Below are 19,513 nucleotides of genomic sequence, written 5' to 3'. Positions count from 1 at the left end.
TCTCTCCCCTTGTGCAGGGTGACTGGTCTGGTCTCCGCCCCCCTCCTGTAGTTCTCTGTAGTGGGTGGAGCCTGATAAGTGCCTCCCACAGCTCTTCTCTCTCCTTGTGGAGGGTGACTGGTCTAGTCTCCGCCCCCTCCTGTAGTTCTCTGTAGTGGGTGGAGCCCGATAAGTGCCTCCCACAGCTTTTCTCTCTCTCCCCTTGTGCAGGGTGACTGGTCTTGTCTCCGCCCCCTCCTGTAATTCTCTGTAGTGGGTGGAGCCCGATAAGTGCCTCCCACAGCTCTTCTCTCTCCTTGTGGAGGGTGACTGGTCTAGTCTCTGCCCCCTCCTGTAATTCTCTGTAGTGGGTGGAGGCCGATAAGTGCCTCCCACAGCTATTCTCTCTCTCCCCTTGTGCAGGGTGACTGGTCTTGTCTCCGCCCCCTCCTGTAGTTCTCTGTAGTGGGTGGAGCCTGATAAGTGCCTCCCACAGCTCTTCTCTCTCCTTGTGGAGGGTGACTGGTCTAGTCTCCGCCCCCTCCTGTAGTTCTCTGTAGTGGGTGGAGCCCGATAAGTGCCTCCCACAGCTATTCTCTCTCTCCCCTTGTGCAGGGTGACTGGTCTGGTCTCCGCCCCCCTCCTGTAGTTTTCTGCAGGCAGCCTGGTGTGGGTGGGGCCTGCTGGGTCCCTCCCACACTCTGCTGTCTGCACAGGCTATGTACAGCACAGTGATGATGTCACTGCTTCTTTTACAACAGAATACCTATGTTTGCAAAGGCATGTGGTGCGCACAAAGTGGATTTTATATCCTCTGTGACTACCAAGGAATATATTTAACCACTTCCCAACCGTGCTATAGCCAAAAGATGGCTACAGCAAAGTTGTCCAGTTCCGGGAGGGCGTCCACGGACGTCGTGCCAAAACCCCACCCCCTGCGTGACCCCATGGGGCGTGCACATCGGGAAAGCTCTGTGGAAGCTTTGACCATTGGACACAGCTGATCATAGATCGCGGTAAAGGTTCAATCATAGACTTACCGGGTTATCGGCAGTCCTTTCAGACACGCTGTCTCTGTGTTATCAGTGCAGCCTCATCAGTGCCCATCAGTACAGCCTCATGAGTGCCCATCAGTACAGCCTCATCAGTGCCCATCAGTACAGCCTCATCAGTGCCCATCAGTGCAGCCTCATCAGTGCCCATCAGTGCAGCCTCATCAGTGTCCATGCATTCACGTTTAACATGGTAACGTCTAGGGTTGTCCCGATACCACTTTTTTAGGAACGAGTAAAAGTACCCCTCCTTTTTTTCATGTACTCGCCGATACCGATTACCGATCCTTTTTTTTTAAATGCAGCCTTGTGTCCCCAAATGCAGCCTTGTCCCTAAATGCAGCCATGTCCCTAAATGCAGCCTTGTCCCTAAATGCAGCCATGTCCCTAAATGCAGCCTTGTCCCTAAATGCAGCCATGTCCCTAAATGTAGCCTTTTGTCCCTAAAGAGAAAGCCAAGCCCCCCCGCTGCTGCCGTCTAGTTGATTAGCGTTCGGGGAACATAACAGCTTTCATTTGAATAGCTGTGTGTTCCCCGTCGCGCCTCGTCATGTATAGACACTCCCCCTTGCTCGGGCACTTTGATAGACAGACCACCCGTCCAATCTTGGGACGGGTGATCTGTCTATCAAGGTGCCCGAGCAAGGGGGAGGGGCTAAACACGCCGAGGCGCGACGGGGAACACACAGCTATTCAAATGAAAGCGGTTATGTTCCCCCAGCGCTGATCAACTAGACGGCAGAGGCGGGGGGCTTGGCTTTCACTTTGGGGACTAGGCGGCAGCAGCTCTCCTCTCCTCCATACCCGAGGACTGCTCTGCTCAGCCCGCTCTCCGTCCCCTCTACACCTGCTCTCCGCCCCCTCTCCACCCACTTTCGGGGGGGGGGGGGGGAAGTATCGGGGGGAGCATCGGGAGCATTTGCGCGAGTACAAGTACTCGCGCAAATGCTCGGTATCGGTATCAAGACAACCCTAGTAACGTCACTTCAAAAATTATTTAATCGTTTTCTAATCTGCAGCTTTCATTTTAAAGGGCGTGTGCGGTGACTGACACTTTTTCTGCACTGACGCAAGCAGTAGGCGGGCTTTTGGGGAGGAGTTACGCAAAGATCAATATCTGGACACTGTACAACTGTGTAAGCCTGAAGAGAGGGACGGCGTTCATCTGTAACTAATATACTGTATAAGTATTCATTTATTTTTATTTTTTAATACAAAGGTGATTAAATCGTTGCTCCTACTTGTGTACATCCCTCCATTAGTTCTAAAAAAGTGCTAAAAAATATTTTATTGCCCCGTCCGCTCACACATGGCTCCCTCAGATGTAGAAGGGAGGTCGGGAAATTCTTGTTGTCATAGGCTGGAAGGTGGAATACTATTAAAGTCATCTATTTTCCCAGTGCAATTACAGGGATGGGGGGGAGGCGGTCATAAAAAGGTGATCTCAGAAGAGTCATGGGGGGGGGGTCTTATCTGCCACTGTCAAGAGTAATACCGACTTCAAACTCATTCCTCAGGCTTAACTTCTCAGAAACATCCTGCGTTTAATGGTCATTAAATGACAGCAGCCTTTAAATGATGAGGGCCATAAGAGAGCGATAGGAGCCGGAGCGAAACCTGTGACTGCCTTGTAAAGGGCAATTTCGGCACACATGGGAAGCAAATACAGGAATAGTTTTACCTGGTGGAGGACTTGCACATACTCTTTTGATCCCCCCCCCCCCGCTACTATTGTGCCATAGCAATAGGAGGGTGACAATAGGAGGTTCTGCAATCACTACCTCAACTGCTTTAGACTATGTAGCAAACTGGCAACACTAATTTGTTGACCGTTATCAAGCAAAGCAGAGACACTTCCATTTAAAAAGGCTTATTTCAACTTTCAGCATGTGTGGCGACACCCAATAACAAAGTGCTTACATTACAGGACTGAGGCCTGCCAACTTACAGGTCTTGAACTCAGTGGCGTCTCCAGCTTTCATATTTAGGGGGGGCACATGGGGGGACAGGGACAAAAGTAGGGGGGCCAACTATAAAATGCAATTATATATATATATATATATATATATATATATATATATATATCCTGGGGCCCTTTACTACGATCCCACTATGGGCCCTTTCACATGTTCTGCAGTGAGCTCCCTTCCTACTATCCTGGGCCCCCCCCAGGGTGGCAGAAAACAAGAGATATATGTCACCAGCACACCAAGAAAATATATGATGCTGTGATGCTCCCAGACAGATGTAATAAACACAGTATTTATTAGCATCAAGAGTACAACCACATGAATATAATCAACCGTATGATCAGCAGCCATGTGGGCTCTATGCCTGTAAAGTGTGGGCTTTGATCAATAAAATCACTGATATATATTTAACACTAGGAATTGACTAGGAGCATCACCTGGATTGCATCCCGATCAGCATGTCAGAGAAGGGTCCACTGCTGCTAAGCAACCTGCAGGGAGCTCAACAGTCTACAACCAATAGAGATGGGCTTGGGTGTGTTTGAAATCCCACATGCCCGATCCCGCCAGGAAGCCGACACTCCACAGTGCTAATCAATGTATGGGCTGCCTAAGAGCTAAGACCAGCCATAGACAGTTTAAATCTCAGCTGGTTCAGCAGAAACTGGCTGAGATTTGAACCATTAATGAGCAGATTCTCTTATAATTATCAATAGTGGTTGCTGTATAGTCACTAGTGATAATCACTGTTTGTCGGGAGAATATAATTGCTGGGCAGGAGGGATATTCCCCTGTCACCACTGTCTGTTGATGGGGGAATCATGCAAGTTTCTTTCCTGCAATCTGTGGATGCAGGAAAGGAATTTGCATCGTATATTATACGAATTTGCATCGTATAACTGAAAGTGAAAGTAAATTGTGAATGTTTTAGAAAGAACAGGAGAGGGGGAGGGAGACAAATGGGGGGGGGGAGAAGGGATGGAGATAATGTAGTTCAGTGATTACAGTTACATAGTTATATATAGTTAGTCAGGTTGCAAAAAGACACAAGTCCATCCAGTTCAACCACAAAAATAAAAAAACAAAATAAACAAACAAAATAAAAAACACAGTACTATCCCATACACCCAACTCCATACCCACAGTTGATCCAGAGGAAGGCAAAAAACCCCAGCAGAGCATGATCCAATTTGCTACAGCAGGGAAAAAAAATCCTTCCTGATCCCCGAGAGGCAATCGGATTTACCCTGGATCAACAATACCTATAAATGTTAGTACTCAGTTATATTCTGTACATTCAGGAAAGAATCCAGGCCTTTCTTAAAGCAGTCTACTGAGCTGGCCAGAACCACGTCTGGAGGGAGTCTGTTCCACATTTTCACAGCTCTTACTGTGAAGAAACCTTTCCGTATTTGGAGGTGAAATCTCTTTTCCTCTAGACGTAAAGACTGCCCCCTTGTCCTCAGTATTGACCGTAAAGTGAATAACTCAACACCAAGTTCACTGTATGGACCTCTTATATATTTGTACATGTTGATCATATCCCCCCTTATTCTCCTCTTCTCAAGAGTGAATAAATTTAGTTCCTCTAATCTTTCCTCATAGCTGAGCTCCTCCATTCCTCTTATCAGTTTGGTTGCCCTTCTCTGCACTTTCTCCAGTTCTCCGATGTCCTTTTTGAGAACTGGGGCCCAAAACTGAACTGCATATTCCAGATGAGGTCTTACTAATGATTTGTACAGGGGCAAAATTATATCTCTGTCTCTGGAGTCCACACCTCTCCTAATACAAGAAAGGACTTTGCTCGCTTTGGAAATCGCAGCTTGGCATTGCATGTTATTATTGAGCTTATGATCTACCAAGACCCCCAGATCCTTCTCCACTACAGATCCCCCCAGTTGTACTCCCCCTAGCATGTATGATGCATGCATATTCTTAGCCCCCAAGTGCATAACTTTACATTTATCAACATTAAACCATTAAACATTAAACCAATCATCTGCCACTTAGTCGCCCAATTAGACAGAGCATTGAGGTTGGCTTGTAAATTGGAGACATCCTGTAAGGATGTTATTCCACTGCATAGCTTGGTGTCATCTGCAAAGACAGAAATTTTACTTTTGATCTCAGACCCAATATCATTTATAAATATATTAAATATATGCAGTGCACACACTTAAACACGGCCCAGGCTAGAATATCTGGTTGTGTGAGCGCTCGCATTATGCAGTGTCGGCGAGCACAGGGAGGGGGAGGAATCCCCTGCAGAGCTGACTGGGGATGCTCTCCCTCTCGGGGAGCAAAATACAAAAATTGCAAAAAAAAAAAAAATTTTTTTTTTTTTTTGGGGGGGGGCACATGGTGGGGCACAGCAGGATGTTGGGGGGGTCAGGGCCCCCTCTGGCCCCCCCCTAGGGACGCCTCTGCTTGAACTCCAGTAAGATTTGTTCATGGGTACAGCTAGGTGCAGGTACCTTGGGGTGGACTAACATTAGTTTAATGTGCAAATAGAATGCACATACAGTGGAACCTCGGATTGCGTGTAACGCGGTCAACGAGCGTTTCGCAATACGAGTACTGGGGTAGATTCAGATAGATCAGCGGATCTTTAGATCCGCGTAATCTATCTTATTTACGATCCGCCAGCGCAAGTTTTTTGAGGCAAGTGCTGTATTCAGAAAGCACTTGCCTCTAAAGTTGCGCCGGCGGATCGTAAATCCCCCGGCGGAATTCAAATTCCACGGCTAGGGGGAGTTTACTATTTAAATCAGGCCCGTCCCCGCGTCAAATCGTACTGCGTATGCGCCGCCGGCTAAATTTCCCAGCGTGCATTGCTCCAAATGACGTCGCTAGGACGTCATTGGTTTTGACGTGTACTTAAATTACGTCCATCCGTATTCGCAAACGGCGTAAAAAAATCAAAACTCGGCGCGGGAACGACGGCCATACTAAACATAGGATACGCCGCATATAGCAGGGGTAACTATCCGCCGGAAAAAGCCGAACGCAAACGATATAAAAAAAAAGCGACGGGCGGGCGTTCGTTTCTGAATCGGCGGATCTCCTCATTTGCATGTTCGATCTCCTAATTTGCATAACGGAAGCGCCACCTAGCGGCCAGCGGGAGATTGCAGCCTAAGATCCGACGGTGTAAGTCACTTACACCTGTCGGATCTTAGGGAGATCTATGCGGAACCTGATTCTATGAATCAGCCGCATAGACTTGACCGTCGCAACTCAGAGATACAACGGCGTATCAGGATATACGCCGTTGTATCTCTATCTGAATCTACCCCACTGTATTTAAAAAACTCCTAACTCGGTTTGCGAGTGGTGTCTCACAAAACAAGCAGGATTCAAGCCAAAGCGGTACAAACCGTTTTATAGATATATGTTCACTGCGGCTTCCGGGTATAATATGCGGCACTGGGCGTTCCCAATTGATTGACATGCTTCCGACCGGCACACACAGTGCGTCACGAGTTGCCGAAAGAAGCCGAACGTTGGTGCGCAGGCGCCGTAAAGAGCCGACTCGCAGTCCGGCTTCTTTCGGCAACTCGTGACGCGCTGTATGCGCCGGTCGGAAGCATGTCAATCAATTAGGAACGCCCAGTCCCGCAGATTATACCCGGAAGCCGCGGTGAACATATATATATATAGAACGATAAGTACGGCAAGGACATTAAAAAAAACAGCCTAATGTCATTCGAACAACTCGGCTGAATGTAATGTTAAAAATTTTTTGGGGGTGAACCTCCGCTTTAAGAAAGTGAAGTGACTTACTCTATATAAAAGGAGCATGCGACTTACTCCTCTTGGGGTATGGCTGCTCAGGCATTACAAGAGGACGGGGGAAATGTCCTTGGCGACTTGGAGCTTACACAGGGCTTACTCTCTAAGCTTTTGGTGGCCGAACAAAACCGGGTGAGGAGAGATGGGAAGGCACGCATAAGCAGCTGACGGGTTTCCCGCATGACCAAAGCACAAGTTCACTTTGAATAAGTCTTGCTCTGGAAGAACTTACCTTCAGGTGGGTCCTTATTCTGATTATTCCACACGACCAGTAGTTTGGAAAGACTGGGGACTTTGGACACCTCGGTAATGACCCGGAAGAGGCTCTCGATGCGGTCGTACGTCAGGACCACGGCCGTAAAGCCTTGGGACTGGGGTGGGATCAGCGGCAGGAAGAGAGGGTTGTTCACGCTGCTCCACTTCTACAAGAGATATAAATAAAAAATAACAATTGCTAGAGATGGCAGAAAACACAATACAAACACAAAACCAATTATGGAGGACCCAGAGAACATGAACCATGCTTTACCTTTTTCTATAGACTATTAATGAACACCAGGATTTCTCCAGGGCCTCTCCCATCCTCTGGAACTCGCTACCTCAACCTGTCCAGCTATCCCCTAACTCTTGCTACCTTCAGGCGATCCCTGAAAACTCATCTCTTCAGGAAAGCCTATCACGTCTCCAACCAATCTTTTACCACTTCCATCAGCTCATTCCCCACAGTTACAACCTTTTGTACCACCTGCCCCACCCTATTAGATTGTAAGCTCTTCTGAGCAGGGCCCTCTTAATCCTCTTGTATTTTATTCTATTATAATTGTATTGTCTCCCTTTTATATTGTAAAGCGCTATATAAATCCTGTATAATAATAACACCAACGCACTGTTGATGCCCACCTCAAGTCCTCACCTCCCTTCTGTGAGTACTAGGTACTCCCACTTAAAGCCTGATTTCACAGCTGGTATGTGACAACTCAACATGGAGACAAATAGTTGTCAACCTATGAGTAGATATGAGCTTGGGTAGGTAGCGTCCTGGTCAGGAATCAAACCAGTGACCCTAGTCCTGCAAGGCAGAAGTGCTAACCACTAAGCCACTTTTGGGTATTCCATTGTATGAAATAAACAATGCTTTGTCCCGCAATGAGCAGAAGAGATTTTCTTTGCACTCACCATAAAATCCCCATCTCTGATGGTCACCGAGGGACACATCATCTTCCCGTCTTGTTAAAGGGGTTGTAATGGTTCATGTTTTTTCACCTTAACCACTTGCCGACCGCCGCATGTATATGTACGTCCACAGAATGGCACGTACAGGCATATGGGTGTACATGTACGTCCCTGCCTTTCCGCGGGTCGGGGTACAATCGGGACCCCCGCTACATGCGGCGGTCGGATACCCGCGGGGAGTGATCCGTGACGACGGCGCGGCTATTCGTTTATAGCCGCTCCGTCGCAATCGCTCCCCGGAGCTGAAGAACGGGGAGAGCCGTATGTAAACATGGCTTCCCCGTGCTTCACTGCATCGGTCGAGTGATCCCTTTTATAGGGAGACTCGATCGATGACGTCAGTCTTACAGCCACACCCCCCTACAGTTGTAAACACACACTAGGTGAACACTAACTCCTACAGCGCCCCCTGTGGTTAACTCCCAAACTGCAACTGTCATTTTCACAATAAACAATGCAATTTAAAAATGCATTTTTTGCTGTGAAAATGACAGTGGTCCCAAAAATGTGTCAAAATTGTCCGAAGTGTCCGCCATAATGTCGCAGTCACGAAAAAAAAAAATCGCTAATCGCCGCCATTAGTAGTAAAAAAAAAAAAATTATGAAAATGCAATAAAACTATCCCCTATTTTGTAAACGCTATAAATTTTGCGCAAACCAACCGATAAACGCTTATTGCGTTTTTTTTTTTACCAGAAATAGGTAGAATACGTATCGGCCTAAACTGAGGAAAAAAAAGTTTTTTTTTATATATTTTTGGGGGATATTTATTATAGCAAAAAGTAAAAAATATAGATTTTTTTTTCAAAATTGTCGCTCTATTTTTGTTTATATCAAAAAAAAACAAAAACCGCAGAGGTGATCAAATACCACCAAAAGAAAGCTCTATCTGTGGGAAAAAAAGAATGCCAATTTTGTTTGGGAGCCACGTCGCAGGACGGCGCAATTGTCTGTTAAAGCGACGCAGTGCCAAATCGCAAAACCTGGCCGGGTTCTTTAGCTGCATTTTGGTCCGGGTCTTAAGATGTTAATGTCCTTATTTCTTCTGAGAAAACCTCACTTCCTGTTCTTCTGTCTGTAACTCCACACAGTAATGCGAGGCTTTCTCCCTGGTGTGGAGTGTCGTGCTCGCCCCCTCTCTTGGACTACAGGAGAGTCAGGATGCTCTCTACATTGCAGATAGAGAAAGAAGCTGTGTGTTAGTGGGCGTCCTGACTCTCCTGTAGTCCTAGGGAGGGGGCGAGCACGACACTCCACACCAGGGAGAAAGCCTCTCATTACTGTGTGGAGTTACAGACAGAAGAACAGGAAGTGAGGATTTCTCAGAAGAAATAAGGACATTTAAAAGCAAAATGGAAGGATGAGGTAAGTGAAGGAGGACGGCACTAAGGTAAAGGAAGCTATTTAGGGGGGGGGGTTGTACCTTTACAACCCCTTTAACCACTTAAGCCCCGGACCATTTTGTTGCTAAATGCCCAGGCCAAGTTTTGCGATTTGGCACTGCGTCGCTTTCAACAGACAATTGCGCGGTCGTGCGACGTGGCTCCCAAACAAAATTGGCGTCCTTTTTTCCCCACATATAGAGCTTTCTTTTGGTGGTATTTGATCACCTCTGCGGTTTTTATTTTTTGCGCTATAAACAAAAATAGAGCGACAATTTTGAAAAAAATGCAATATTTTTTACTTTTGCTATAATATAAAAGTTGATATAGAAAGATACTTAAAAAAAAAAAAAAAGTACAATTTTGACCATTTGTAAGGAGATCCCTGTATGTGACAATGACAATACTGCGCCAATGTACACGGCAGAGCGAAGTTCTGGAAGCCGAATAAACAAAAGCACAGCTCGTTGCAGCCAATGGGGGGGCACCCACACTTTCCGCGTCCAGTGGAAATCGCGCCCTCCTTCGTCCCGCGTCTCCGGAGCCGGACAGAATTCCCTGGGAAAGGAAACGCGACGCAGTGTAGCAAAGACGGGACGCTGACACAAAGTGGGCATGCGGGAGCACAAAGTAAATAAAAAGCGCCCACGGTACAGACAGATTAAATGACTCAAACAAAACGACAGTTGTGCTTTTCGGAAAGGAAAAAATAGCCAAGGAACCCATTAAAGATTTTTTTCTTTTTTTTTACTTCTCTAAGATTGATTTTTTACAGAGTTTACAAGATTTGAATTTTAATTAGGCAGACCAAAACGGTAAAGCCTTCGTCCCTGGATGCTGCCAATGACATGGAACCCAGAGGGGTTGGCAAGCAAAGGGCATACACAGTCTGTTCCTAATACAGCGCCAGCATGGATCAAGCAGACAAGTGGGGGGGGGGGGGGGGGGGGGTGATCGTGGGTAATGGTCACCATTGGATAGAAATCAACAAACACATAGGTATGTTGACTTAAAAATAAAAAAAAAATAGAAAAATAACTTGCAAATTATTGAATAAATTAAAAACGAGCCACAAAAGCAAACTCTGTACAATGCTATAGCCTAGGGGAGCGAATACGGAGAGTCAGGGAATCGCAGAGTAGAGATGTTTACAGGCATGTACAGGCCATCGGGACTACCGGGACTTTCCCGGAGGGCCGATGCCTCAGTAGGCCAGTTTCAGTGATAGCTGAGGTAGAGTGGGCGGAGACTCCCAAACCCTGTCCACCAATAAGCTAATCTCCCGCTGTGCAGCTGCTGTCTCACCTCGCCGCCGCCACCCCCCCCCCCCCCCACCAGCCCTAGTTGGCTCTGTGGTGCCTAGGAGGAAGGGAGAGGACCAGATGTACCAGCAGTGCACAGCTGCAGAGGAACCACCTGCAGGACAAACACTGCACCCAGGATGTAGAAGAAGCTGTGCAGACCAGGTGCTGGGGGGGGGACCAACATTGATGGGCACTGATTAGGCTGCTTTAATAGGCACTGGTGTGGCTGCATTAATGGGCATTGATCAGGCTGCCTTAATGGGCACTGGCGTGGCTGCCTTAACCACTTGACACCCGCCCGCCGTCAAATGACGACGGGCGGAATGCTCTATTGTTCTGACAGGACGTCATATGACGTCCTGTCATTTAAAGCCTCTAGAGCGCGCGCACCCGTCGCGTCACTGGGAACACAGTGCGCCCGCGATTGCCCAGTAACTGAGCAGGGACGTGGATCTGTGTGTGTAAACACAGAGCTCCACGTCCTGTCAGGGAGAGAGGAGACCGATCTGTGTCCCTTGTACATAGGGACACAGATCGGTCACCCCCCCCAGTCACCCCCCTTCCCCCACAGTTAGAACACACCCAGGATACACATTTAACCCCTTCACCGCCCCCTAGTGGTTAACCCCTTCCCTGCCAGTCACATTTATACAGTAATCAATGCATATTTATAGCACTGTTCGCTGTATAAATGTGAATGGTCCCAAAAATGTGTCAAAAGTGTCCGCTATAATGTCGCAGTCCCGAAAAAAAACGCAGATCGCCGCCATTCCTAGTAAAAAAAAAAAAAAAAAAAATATATCATTATGTCCCCTATTTTGTAGGCAATATAACTTTTGCGCAAACCAGGTTATTGCAAAAAAATTTTTTTTACCAAAAATAGGTAGAATAATACGTATCGGCCTAAACTGAGAAAAAAAAAAGATTTTTTTTTCAAAAAATGGGATATTTATTATAGCAAAAAGTAAAAAATATTGTGTTTTTTTTTCAAAATTGTTGCTCTTTTTTTGTTTATAGCCCAAAAAATAAAAACCGCAGAGGCGATCAAATATCACCAAAAGAAAGCTCTATTTGTGGGGAAAAAAGGACGTCAATTTTGTTTGGTAGCCACGTCGCACGACCACGCAATTGTCAGTTAAAGCGACGCAGTGCGGGAAGCTAAAATCTCGTCTGGGCAGGAAGGGGGTGTATGTGCACAGTAGGCAAGCGGTTAATGGGCACTGCTGTGGCTGCCCTAATGGGCACTGGCGTGGCTGCCTTACTGGGCACTGGCGTGGCTGCCTTACTGGGCACTGGCGTGGATGACTTACTAGGCACTGATCAGGCTGCATTAATGGACTGGTGTGGCTGCGCTGATGGGCACTGATCAAGCTGTATTAATGGGCACATGTGAGGCTGCATTAATGGGCACTGGTGTGGCTATGCCCTGCAGAGCTGCTAAATTACTGCCAAGAAAGAAGGTGCTGAGCTGCCGAGAGATGGACTTAAACAATTTCAAGGCTTCTTCTTAAACTTTGAGGATGAATTACTCCACAGTGCTTTCAGTTACAGATGTCACAAGCACATTTTTCTAAAGCTCATTTACCGCTTAAGAACGCATAAATCCTGGAACGTCCATAGATTGCAACTGGCTCACTTTAAGGTTTTGGTGACACCAGGCAGCGTGACCAAAGGCGCACCTATATCCAGTTTCTGTCTTTAGGGTCGCTGTAACTCAGACACAGTGCAAAATAAGGAGGACAGATTTGTGCAGCCAATAGGTGTACATCTTCCCTCCATTCCCTGTACACAAGGCCTCTATTGTCCGCTCCTTCTGATACATATTCACAAGCATCGCTGTTCATATGGAAGCAGTCAGGAGTCCCCGCCGCTACCAATTACCCCGCTGAGGACCGCGGTATAAACAAGCCCGACTTCTGAGCACCTAGCTTCATGATGTGACCCGGGCCAGCCGCTAACAACACGTGAACTATGCCAAAACACTTTTCTAGGGGCAACTCCACGCCATCAGTCAAGATTTTAGTTAAAAAATAAAAAAAAAGTGCAGATGGGTATAACTGTACCAGTCACAAAGCTGTTCAAAGGCTATAACGCCATGAAATATACACCACAATAAAAGTACAAGATATACACTTCACCGGCCACTTTATTAGGTACACCTGTTCAACTGCTTGGTAACACAAATTGCTAAATCAGCCAATCACATGGCAGCGACTCAATGCATTTAGGCCTCTAGACGTGGTGAAGACGACTTCGAAGTTCAAACCGAGGATCAGAATGGGGAAGAAAAGGGAATTTAAAGTGGAGTTCCACCCATAAATATAACATTACATCAGTAGTTTTAAAAAAAATGTCATTAGTCCTTTACGAAATTTTTTTTTTTTTTTAGATGCCTTCAAAGTGTTGTTGCTAGGCAGAATAGTTAATCTTCCCACTTCCTGCACCTAGGTGCTTAATGCTTCCTAACCTACACCGCACAGACTCCTGGGAATGTAGTGGGTGTAACTTTCCAGGAGTCTGTGCACTCCCCAGTCTCAAAGAATCATGTGACTTGGACAGTACAGGTGCTGAAACCTGATCTGAAACCTATTACGCTGCTTGTGCAGCACTGAGCATATGCGAGATCTGCAAGGCTGAAATCCAGGAAGTCATACAGTCTGGCTTCATGATGCCCACACTTAAGATGGCCCCAGTCAATTTCTATTTTATAAAGTGTCTAAATGCTGTAACAACCTAACAAAACGGACCTTAGTTTACAGACTAACTTTACTAGAATACATTAAGCTTGTGTATTACAGGGGTATTTATATTTAAAAAGTGAAATTGTGGCCGGAACTCCGCTTTAAGTGGTTAAGTCAATCTCAGCTGTAGTATACATTTATTTATTAATTATTTTTTGTAAATGCGAGGTTAAAGTCCTGGCTCACATTGATGCCACTTTGAAATTGCGCTACTTCACTTGAAGTCGCGCGATTTCAAAGTAGCAAGGTCAGCGCGACTTCAGGTGCTACTTGATAGACATCGGTGGGGCTTCATGAGTAGATGTCTATTGAAGTCGCACCTGAAATCGGCAAAAGTAGTGCAGGGAATACTTTCGCAAATCAGTGGGGCGCTGCAAAAGTCGCACCGATTGGAACAGTTCCATCGCCTCCAATAGGCTGCGACTCTCAAATCGCATGACAAATGAGTGAGCGAGGAACTGATATAGCGCAAGACATGCAAACTGAATCGCCTCTGGGTTCACTCCAATGTGAACCTAGGCTAAGTCCCCATTCACATCTAGGCGTTTTGTCGCCTGTAGTGCGACGCCGCTGCCGCCAGAGTGATGAAAAGACATTGCCCTCTATGGAGATGGTTCACATCTCCACGCCGACCGCCTGCCGCCTGGAAAAAGGTCCCGGACCTTTTTTTCCAGGCGGCTTTCGGGAACCATCTCCATAGAGGGGCACATCTAGGCGGACAATCGCTGCGTTTTGTCGCCGCAAATCGCGGTACAAAACGCCGCTATTTGCCGCCGCAATACGCGAGACAAAACGCCACGAATTTGTCTGCCTAGATGTGAATGGAGCCTAAGACTTCAAAATGCTGTACCTCCACTTTATGGGTTCCCAAATAGTCGGCAGCCACAGAACGACTATATAAAAACGTACCCACAGCGCACGTCTCAGTAACTTGATCCAAATCCGGCTAATTAACAGGTGCTGGCGAAATCCCAGCCATCCCAATCCCCATAGATAGAGGCAGCTGTCTGCTTCCACCTGCTGACCCCGAGAGGACACCGAGGACACAGCGTGAGCTGGAAGAGAAGCATCCATGTGCCCCCCCCCCCCCCCCCGATACTGTCCAAGCCGGGGGGGCTTCAGGGCAGAACAATGGCGTGTACAAGAACCCGCCCGGGGGCCCGGGAATTCCAGAGCTAACTGAAAACAAGTGAACAGAGGTCCCCGTCCCACTCCGCAGAACCATTAACACCCTGACAGTCCGGGCGCGCAGGTCATTAACCACTTCCACTTAACAAGTGGCCTACAAGAGAAAAACACTTGCAAATAGGCCTTTTAAGGCTTACACTCCAAGTGCAATCGGGAGCCGGCCGCCTGCCTGCCTGCGACGTCTGCTGTCTGAGACCTTATGACCTCTTCTGCATCAAAAGGTAAAATTAGGCACCGGCGACAGCCAATAATTTAGTTGGGTCAGAAGGGAGGGGACTTGGTGACTGCTCGCCGACAGGAAGAAAAGGGACACTTTAGATGTTAAAGCCCAGCTCCAGGGGGAAAAACAAAAAACATACCCTTTGCATGGGCTCCTTCTCACATTAAATGCTCATTAACCACTTAAGACCTGGACCTTAAAGTGGAGGTTCCCCCTAAAAAAAAATTCTAACAATACATTGAGAAGACTGCGGGTATGCTGTTTTTTTTTTCGTACATACCTCGATATCGCCGTTTCATCCCTCGGCTTCCGGGTATGATTCTTGCGGGTCTGGGCGTTCCTAGTTGATTGACGTTCCTCTGACCGACGCATACTTGACGTCACGACTTTCCGAAAGAAGCCGAACGTCGCTGTGCAGGCGCCGTATAGAGCCGACTCTATACGGCGCCTGCGCAATGACGTTCGGCTTCTGTCGGAAAGTCGTGACGCGCAGTATGCGCCGGTCGGAGGAACGTCAATCAACTAGGTCCAGCAAGAATCATACCCGGAAGCCCAGGGATGAAACGGCGATAACGAGGTATGTACGAAAAAAAAAAAAAACCCAGCATACCCGCAGTGTAATCAGTCTTCTCAATGTATTGTTCGAAAATAAATTTATGGGGAACCTCCACTTTAAGGCAACTAAAAGGACCCGGCCAGGTTTTGCGATTCGGCACTGCGTCGCGTTAACTGACAATTGCGCGGTCGTGCGACGTGGCTCCCAAAAAAAATTAGCGTCCTTTTTTTCCCACAAACAGAGCTTTCTTTTGGTGGGATTTGATCACCTCTGCGGTTTTTATTTTTTGCGCTATAAACAAAAATAGAGCGAAAATTTTGAAAAAAAATATGTTTTACTTTTGCTATAATAAATATCCCCCAAAAATATATTAAAAAAAAATATTTTTCCCTCAGTTTAGGCCGATACGTATTCTTCTACCTATTTTTGGTAAAAAAAAAAAAAAAATCGCAATAAGCGTTTATCGGTTGGTTTGCGCAAAATTTATAGCGTTTACAAAATAGGGGATAGTTTTATTGCATTTTTATAAAAAAAAATTTTTTTTACTACTAATGGCGGCGATCAGCGATTTTTTTCGTGACTGCGACATTATGGCGGACACTTCGGACAATTTTGACAAATTTTTGGGACCATTGTCATTTTCACAGCAAAAAATGCATTGTTTACTGTGAAAATGACAATTGCAGTTTGGGAGTTAACCACAAGGGGGCGTTGAAGGGGTTATGTATGACCTAATATGTGTTTCTAACTGTAGGGGGGTGTGGCTGTAGGTGTGACGTCATCGATTGTGTATCCCTGTAAAAGGGAACACACGATCGATGACGCCGCCACAGTGAAGAACAAGGAAGCTGTGTTTACACACAGCTCTCCCCGTTCTTCAGCTCCGGGAACCGATCGCGGGACTCCAGCGGCGATCGGGTCCGCGGGTCCCGCAGCTTCGGACCGGGTCGCGGGCACGCGCCCGCGACCCACAGCTGGGCATTAGCACAGGACGTACCTGTACGTACATGTGCCCAGCCGTGCCATTCTGCCGACGTAAATGTGCAGGAGGCGGTCCTTAAGTGGTTAAAGGGGTCGAAAAGCTTCTTTTTTTAAAAAAAATAACAAACATGTGATACTTACCTCCACTGTGCAGTTCGTTTTGCACAGAGTGGCCTCGATCCTCATCTTCTGGGGTCCCCCGGCGGCTCTTTTGGATCCTTCCCGCATCAGCTAGCCCCCTCTCTGGGAAGCTCTCTCCCAAGGGGCTTAGCTTGCGGGCGCACTTCCGTGATACAGTCGGTAGCTATAGACATGCACAGGTCTGCATCCAGGGAACACAAGCCGGCGTATATTGTGCGTTGGACGTGGGTCTGGCTGGGCGTACGTTATGTTCACGGCGTACGTAGTGATCCGGCGTAGCTTAGGAAGTTGTGCCGGCGTGGTTGTGAGCAGGTGCAGGGGGGTGCTGTGCATGCGTCCACGTCACGCGCATGCGCAGTTCATGATACGTACCTGTCTGGCGCTCGGCCCATCTTTTGCATGGGTTCACAAACCACTTCCACCTACGCCGGCGTGCGCCTTCGAAACCCATGCCACGCTGGCGCAGCGTAGAGAGCACTGGCTTGCTGAATGCAATGCTTGCCTCTCCACGCTATGTTGGCATGCCGTACAGTGTGTGCGCTACGGCGGCGTAATGTGCGCCATGCTCTCTGTGAATCTGGGTATATATATATATATATATATATATATATTTTTTTTTATTGAAGAATATATTTAATTTAAAGTTTGGGGGCCAAAGTTCAGCTTCAATGGTAATGGCAGCTATTATAATCTATTTCATAGTCCCACCTAGCAGCGGTTTAGCCCGGCGTTAACGATCCACCCGCCAAGATGAACATCGTGTCATGACAGATGAAGAATTCAACTCTTTTTAGCTTCTCCTGGTATTTTTAAGTTTTCTTCTTTTTTTTTTTCCTTTCTCCTTAAATACCAACCCTCAACCGCCAATGTGGTTTCAATTACGAATAACCAGACCTTAGAAAAAGGAAAAGCCTTGATTTATTCTGTGTTTTGGTCCAATTATGCGCAATGTATTTCCACGGCATACTCTGAGAAAGAATGTCAGCGTGATTCTCATCCTGCGATGGTTAAAGGGCAGGAGGGGATCCTGATTAACCCCTCGCTGACGGGAAGGCCTTTTTTTTCCCCGCTCTGGCGCGGCACGCGATTTCTCCCGGGCCTGCCTGCGTTCTCGCGAAATCAGGCGTATAATGAGCAAGGCGGCAATTTAAAGAAGCGATAGACGGGCTGATCTGCTATCAATTTTCCAAAAAGAGATAAGCCAACCCTAGTGAGATTTGGAAAGAAATTATATTTTTTTTTCTTTGTGAAGGGGCCGGAAGGATATTTACTATCTGGAGGTTCATCGGTATTTTTCATGCTTTGGCTTCTTACGTCGAATGGAAAAAAAAAGTGTATTGTCAGAGATAAGCAAATCGGAGGAGCCCAAAAAAAAAAAAAAAAAGGAAGCGCTGGATCCAAAAGAAGACTGAACTCACATTAACAGTGAAAACTATATTAAAAGATACAAGGACTCTGTGCTGGGAGATCAAAGGCACGTCCTCTAGGGGGCGCTTTGGATAGATTTCAAGGATTACAGAAAAAAAACAAAACAGGAGCGCCGGACCGATTGTTGAGAGATCGCGCAAAATTTATTGCATTGTGAAACATCAAATAGATACGCCAATGTGTCTCGGGAGCTCTAATAGGGCCCCTTAAAAGCTTAAAGCGATATTATTAAAGCCTTGCATCCTGATGATGCAACGCGGCTCATCATTAGTCCATCTGCAAGAACCCTGAGAAGACAGTCTGCTCCCGATGACATCACAGAAGAAGATAGAGAAGGACACGGTGTGCAGGAGCAGGGCGCGGCGTGCAGCAGCAGGGCGCGGCGTGCAGCAGCAGGGCGCGGCGTGCAGCAGCAGGGCGCGGCGTGCAGCAGCAGGGCGCGGCGTGCAGCAGCAGGGCGCGGCGTGCAGCAGCAGGGCGCGGCGTGCAGCAGCAGGACGCGGTGTGCAGCAGCAGGACGCGGTATGATGCAACGCGGCTCATCATTAGAAGTCCATCTGCAAGAACCCTGAGAAGACAGTCCGCTCCCGATGACATCACAGAAGAAGATAGAGGAGTAGGACACGGCGTGGTAGCAGCAGGACGCGGCGTGCAGGAGCAGGACGCGGCGTGCAGCAGCAGGACGCGGCCTGCAGCAGCAGGACACGGTATGATGCAACGCGGCTCATCATTAGAATTCAATCTATAAGAACCCTGAGAAGACAGTCTGCTCCCGATGACATGACAGAAGAAGATAGAGAAGGACACGATGTGCAGGAGCAGGGCGCGGTGTGCAGCAGCAGGGCGCGGTGTGCAGCAGCAGGGCGCGGTGTGCAGCAGCAGGGCGCGGTGTGCAGCAGCAGGACGCGGTGTGCAGCAGCAAGACGCGGTATGATGCAACGCGGCTCATCATTAGAAGTCCATTTGCAAGAACCCTGAGAAGACAGTCCGCCCCCGATGACATCACAGAAGAAGATAGAGGAGCAGGACACGGCGTGCAGCAGCAGGACGCGGCGTGCAGCAGCAGGGCGCGGCGTGCAGCAGCAGGACGCGGCGTGCAGCAGCAGGACGCGGCGTGCAGCAGCAGGACGCGGCGTGCAGGAGTAAGACGCAGCGTGCAGCAGCAGGACGCGGCGTGCAGCAGCAGGACGCGGCGTGCAGCAGCAGGACGCGGCGTGCAGGAGTAAGACGCGGCGTGCAGCAGCAGGACACGGCGTGCAGGAGTAAGACGCGGCGTGCAGGAGCAGGACAGTGTGCAGGAGCAGCGCAGTGGATTGTTACAGAACACTTCTAAATTACTTGGGAATGTGAGTATGATGGATTACTCAGTGGGAAGGGGTGGGGGGGAAGAGTTCCTCTTTAAGGAGGTCCAAAACATACAAAACAAGAGAAATAAAAGGATCTGTGTTGTCTAGGATAACCAATCATTTCATGTTCCAACCTGATGCAGAAAAACAGCAGCTGGAATCTGATTGGCTTGTATGGAGATTCTCTTTGCCTCCATATT

At 47.7% G+C, this 19,513-nt stretch overlaps 1 protein-coding gene across 4 annotated transcripts in view; it reads right to left on the bottom strand.

Moving 5' to 3' along the window:
* Positions 1–19,513, bottom strand: part of EXT2 (exostosin glycosyltransferase 2) — an 86,947-nt gene that overhangs the window by 27,444 nt on the left and 39,990 nt on the right. For all 4 annotated transcript variants that reach the window (XR_005744161.1, XM_040328050.1, XM_040328053.1 and 1 more), the window contains exon 9: positions 7,026–7,215. Coding sequence is in view for 3 of the 4 variants with exons in the window: in XM_040328050.1 (XP_040183984.1) it covers positions 7,026–7,215 (190 nt within the window). In the remaining variant the exon portion in view is untranslated. The remainder of the gene's footprint in view (positions 1–7,025; positions 7,216–19,513) is intronic.

The sequence above is a fragment of the Rana temporaria genome, chromosome 11 (assembly GCF_905171775.1).
Source record: "Rana temporaria chromosome 11, aRanTem1.1, whole genome shotgun sequence".
NCBI lineage: Eukaryota > Metazoa > Chordata > Amphibia > Anura > Ranidae > Rana > Rana temporaria.
This window is presented reverse-complemented; position numbering and strand designations above follow the sequence as displayed.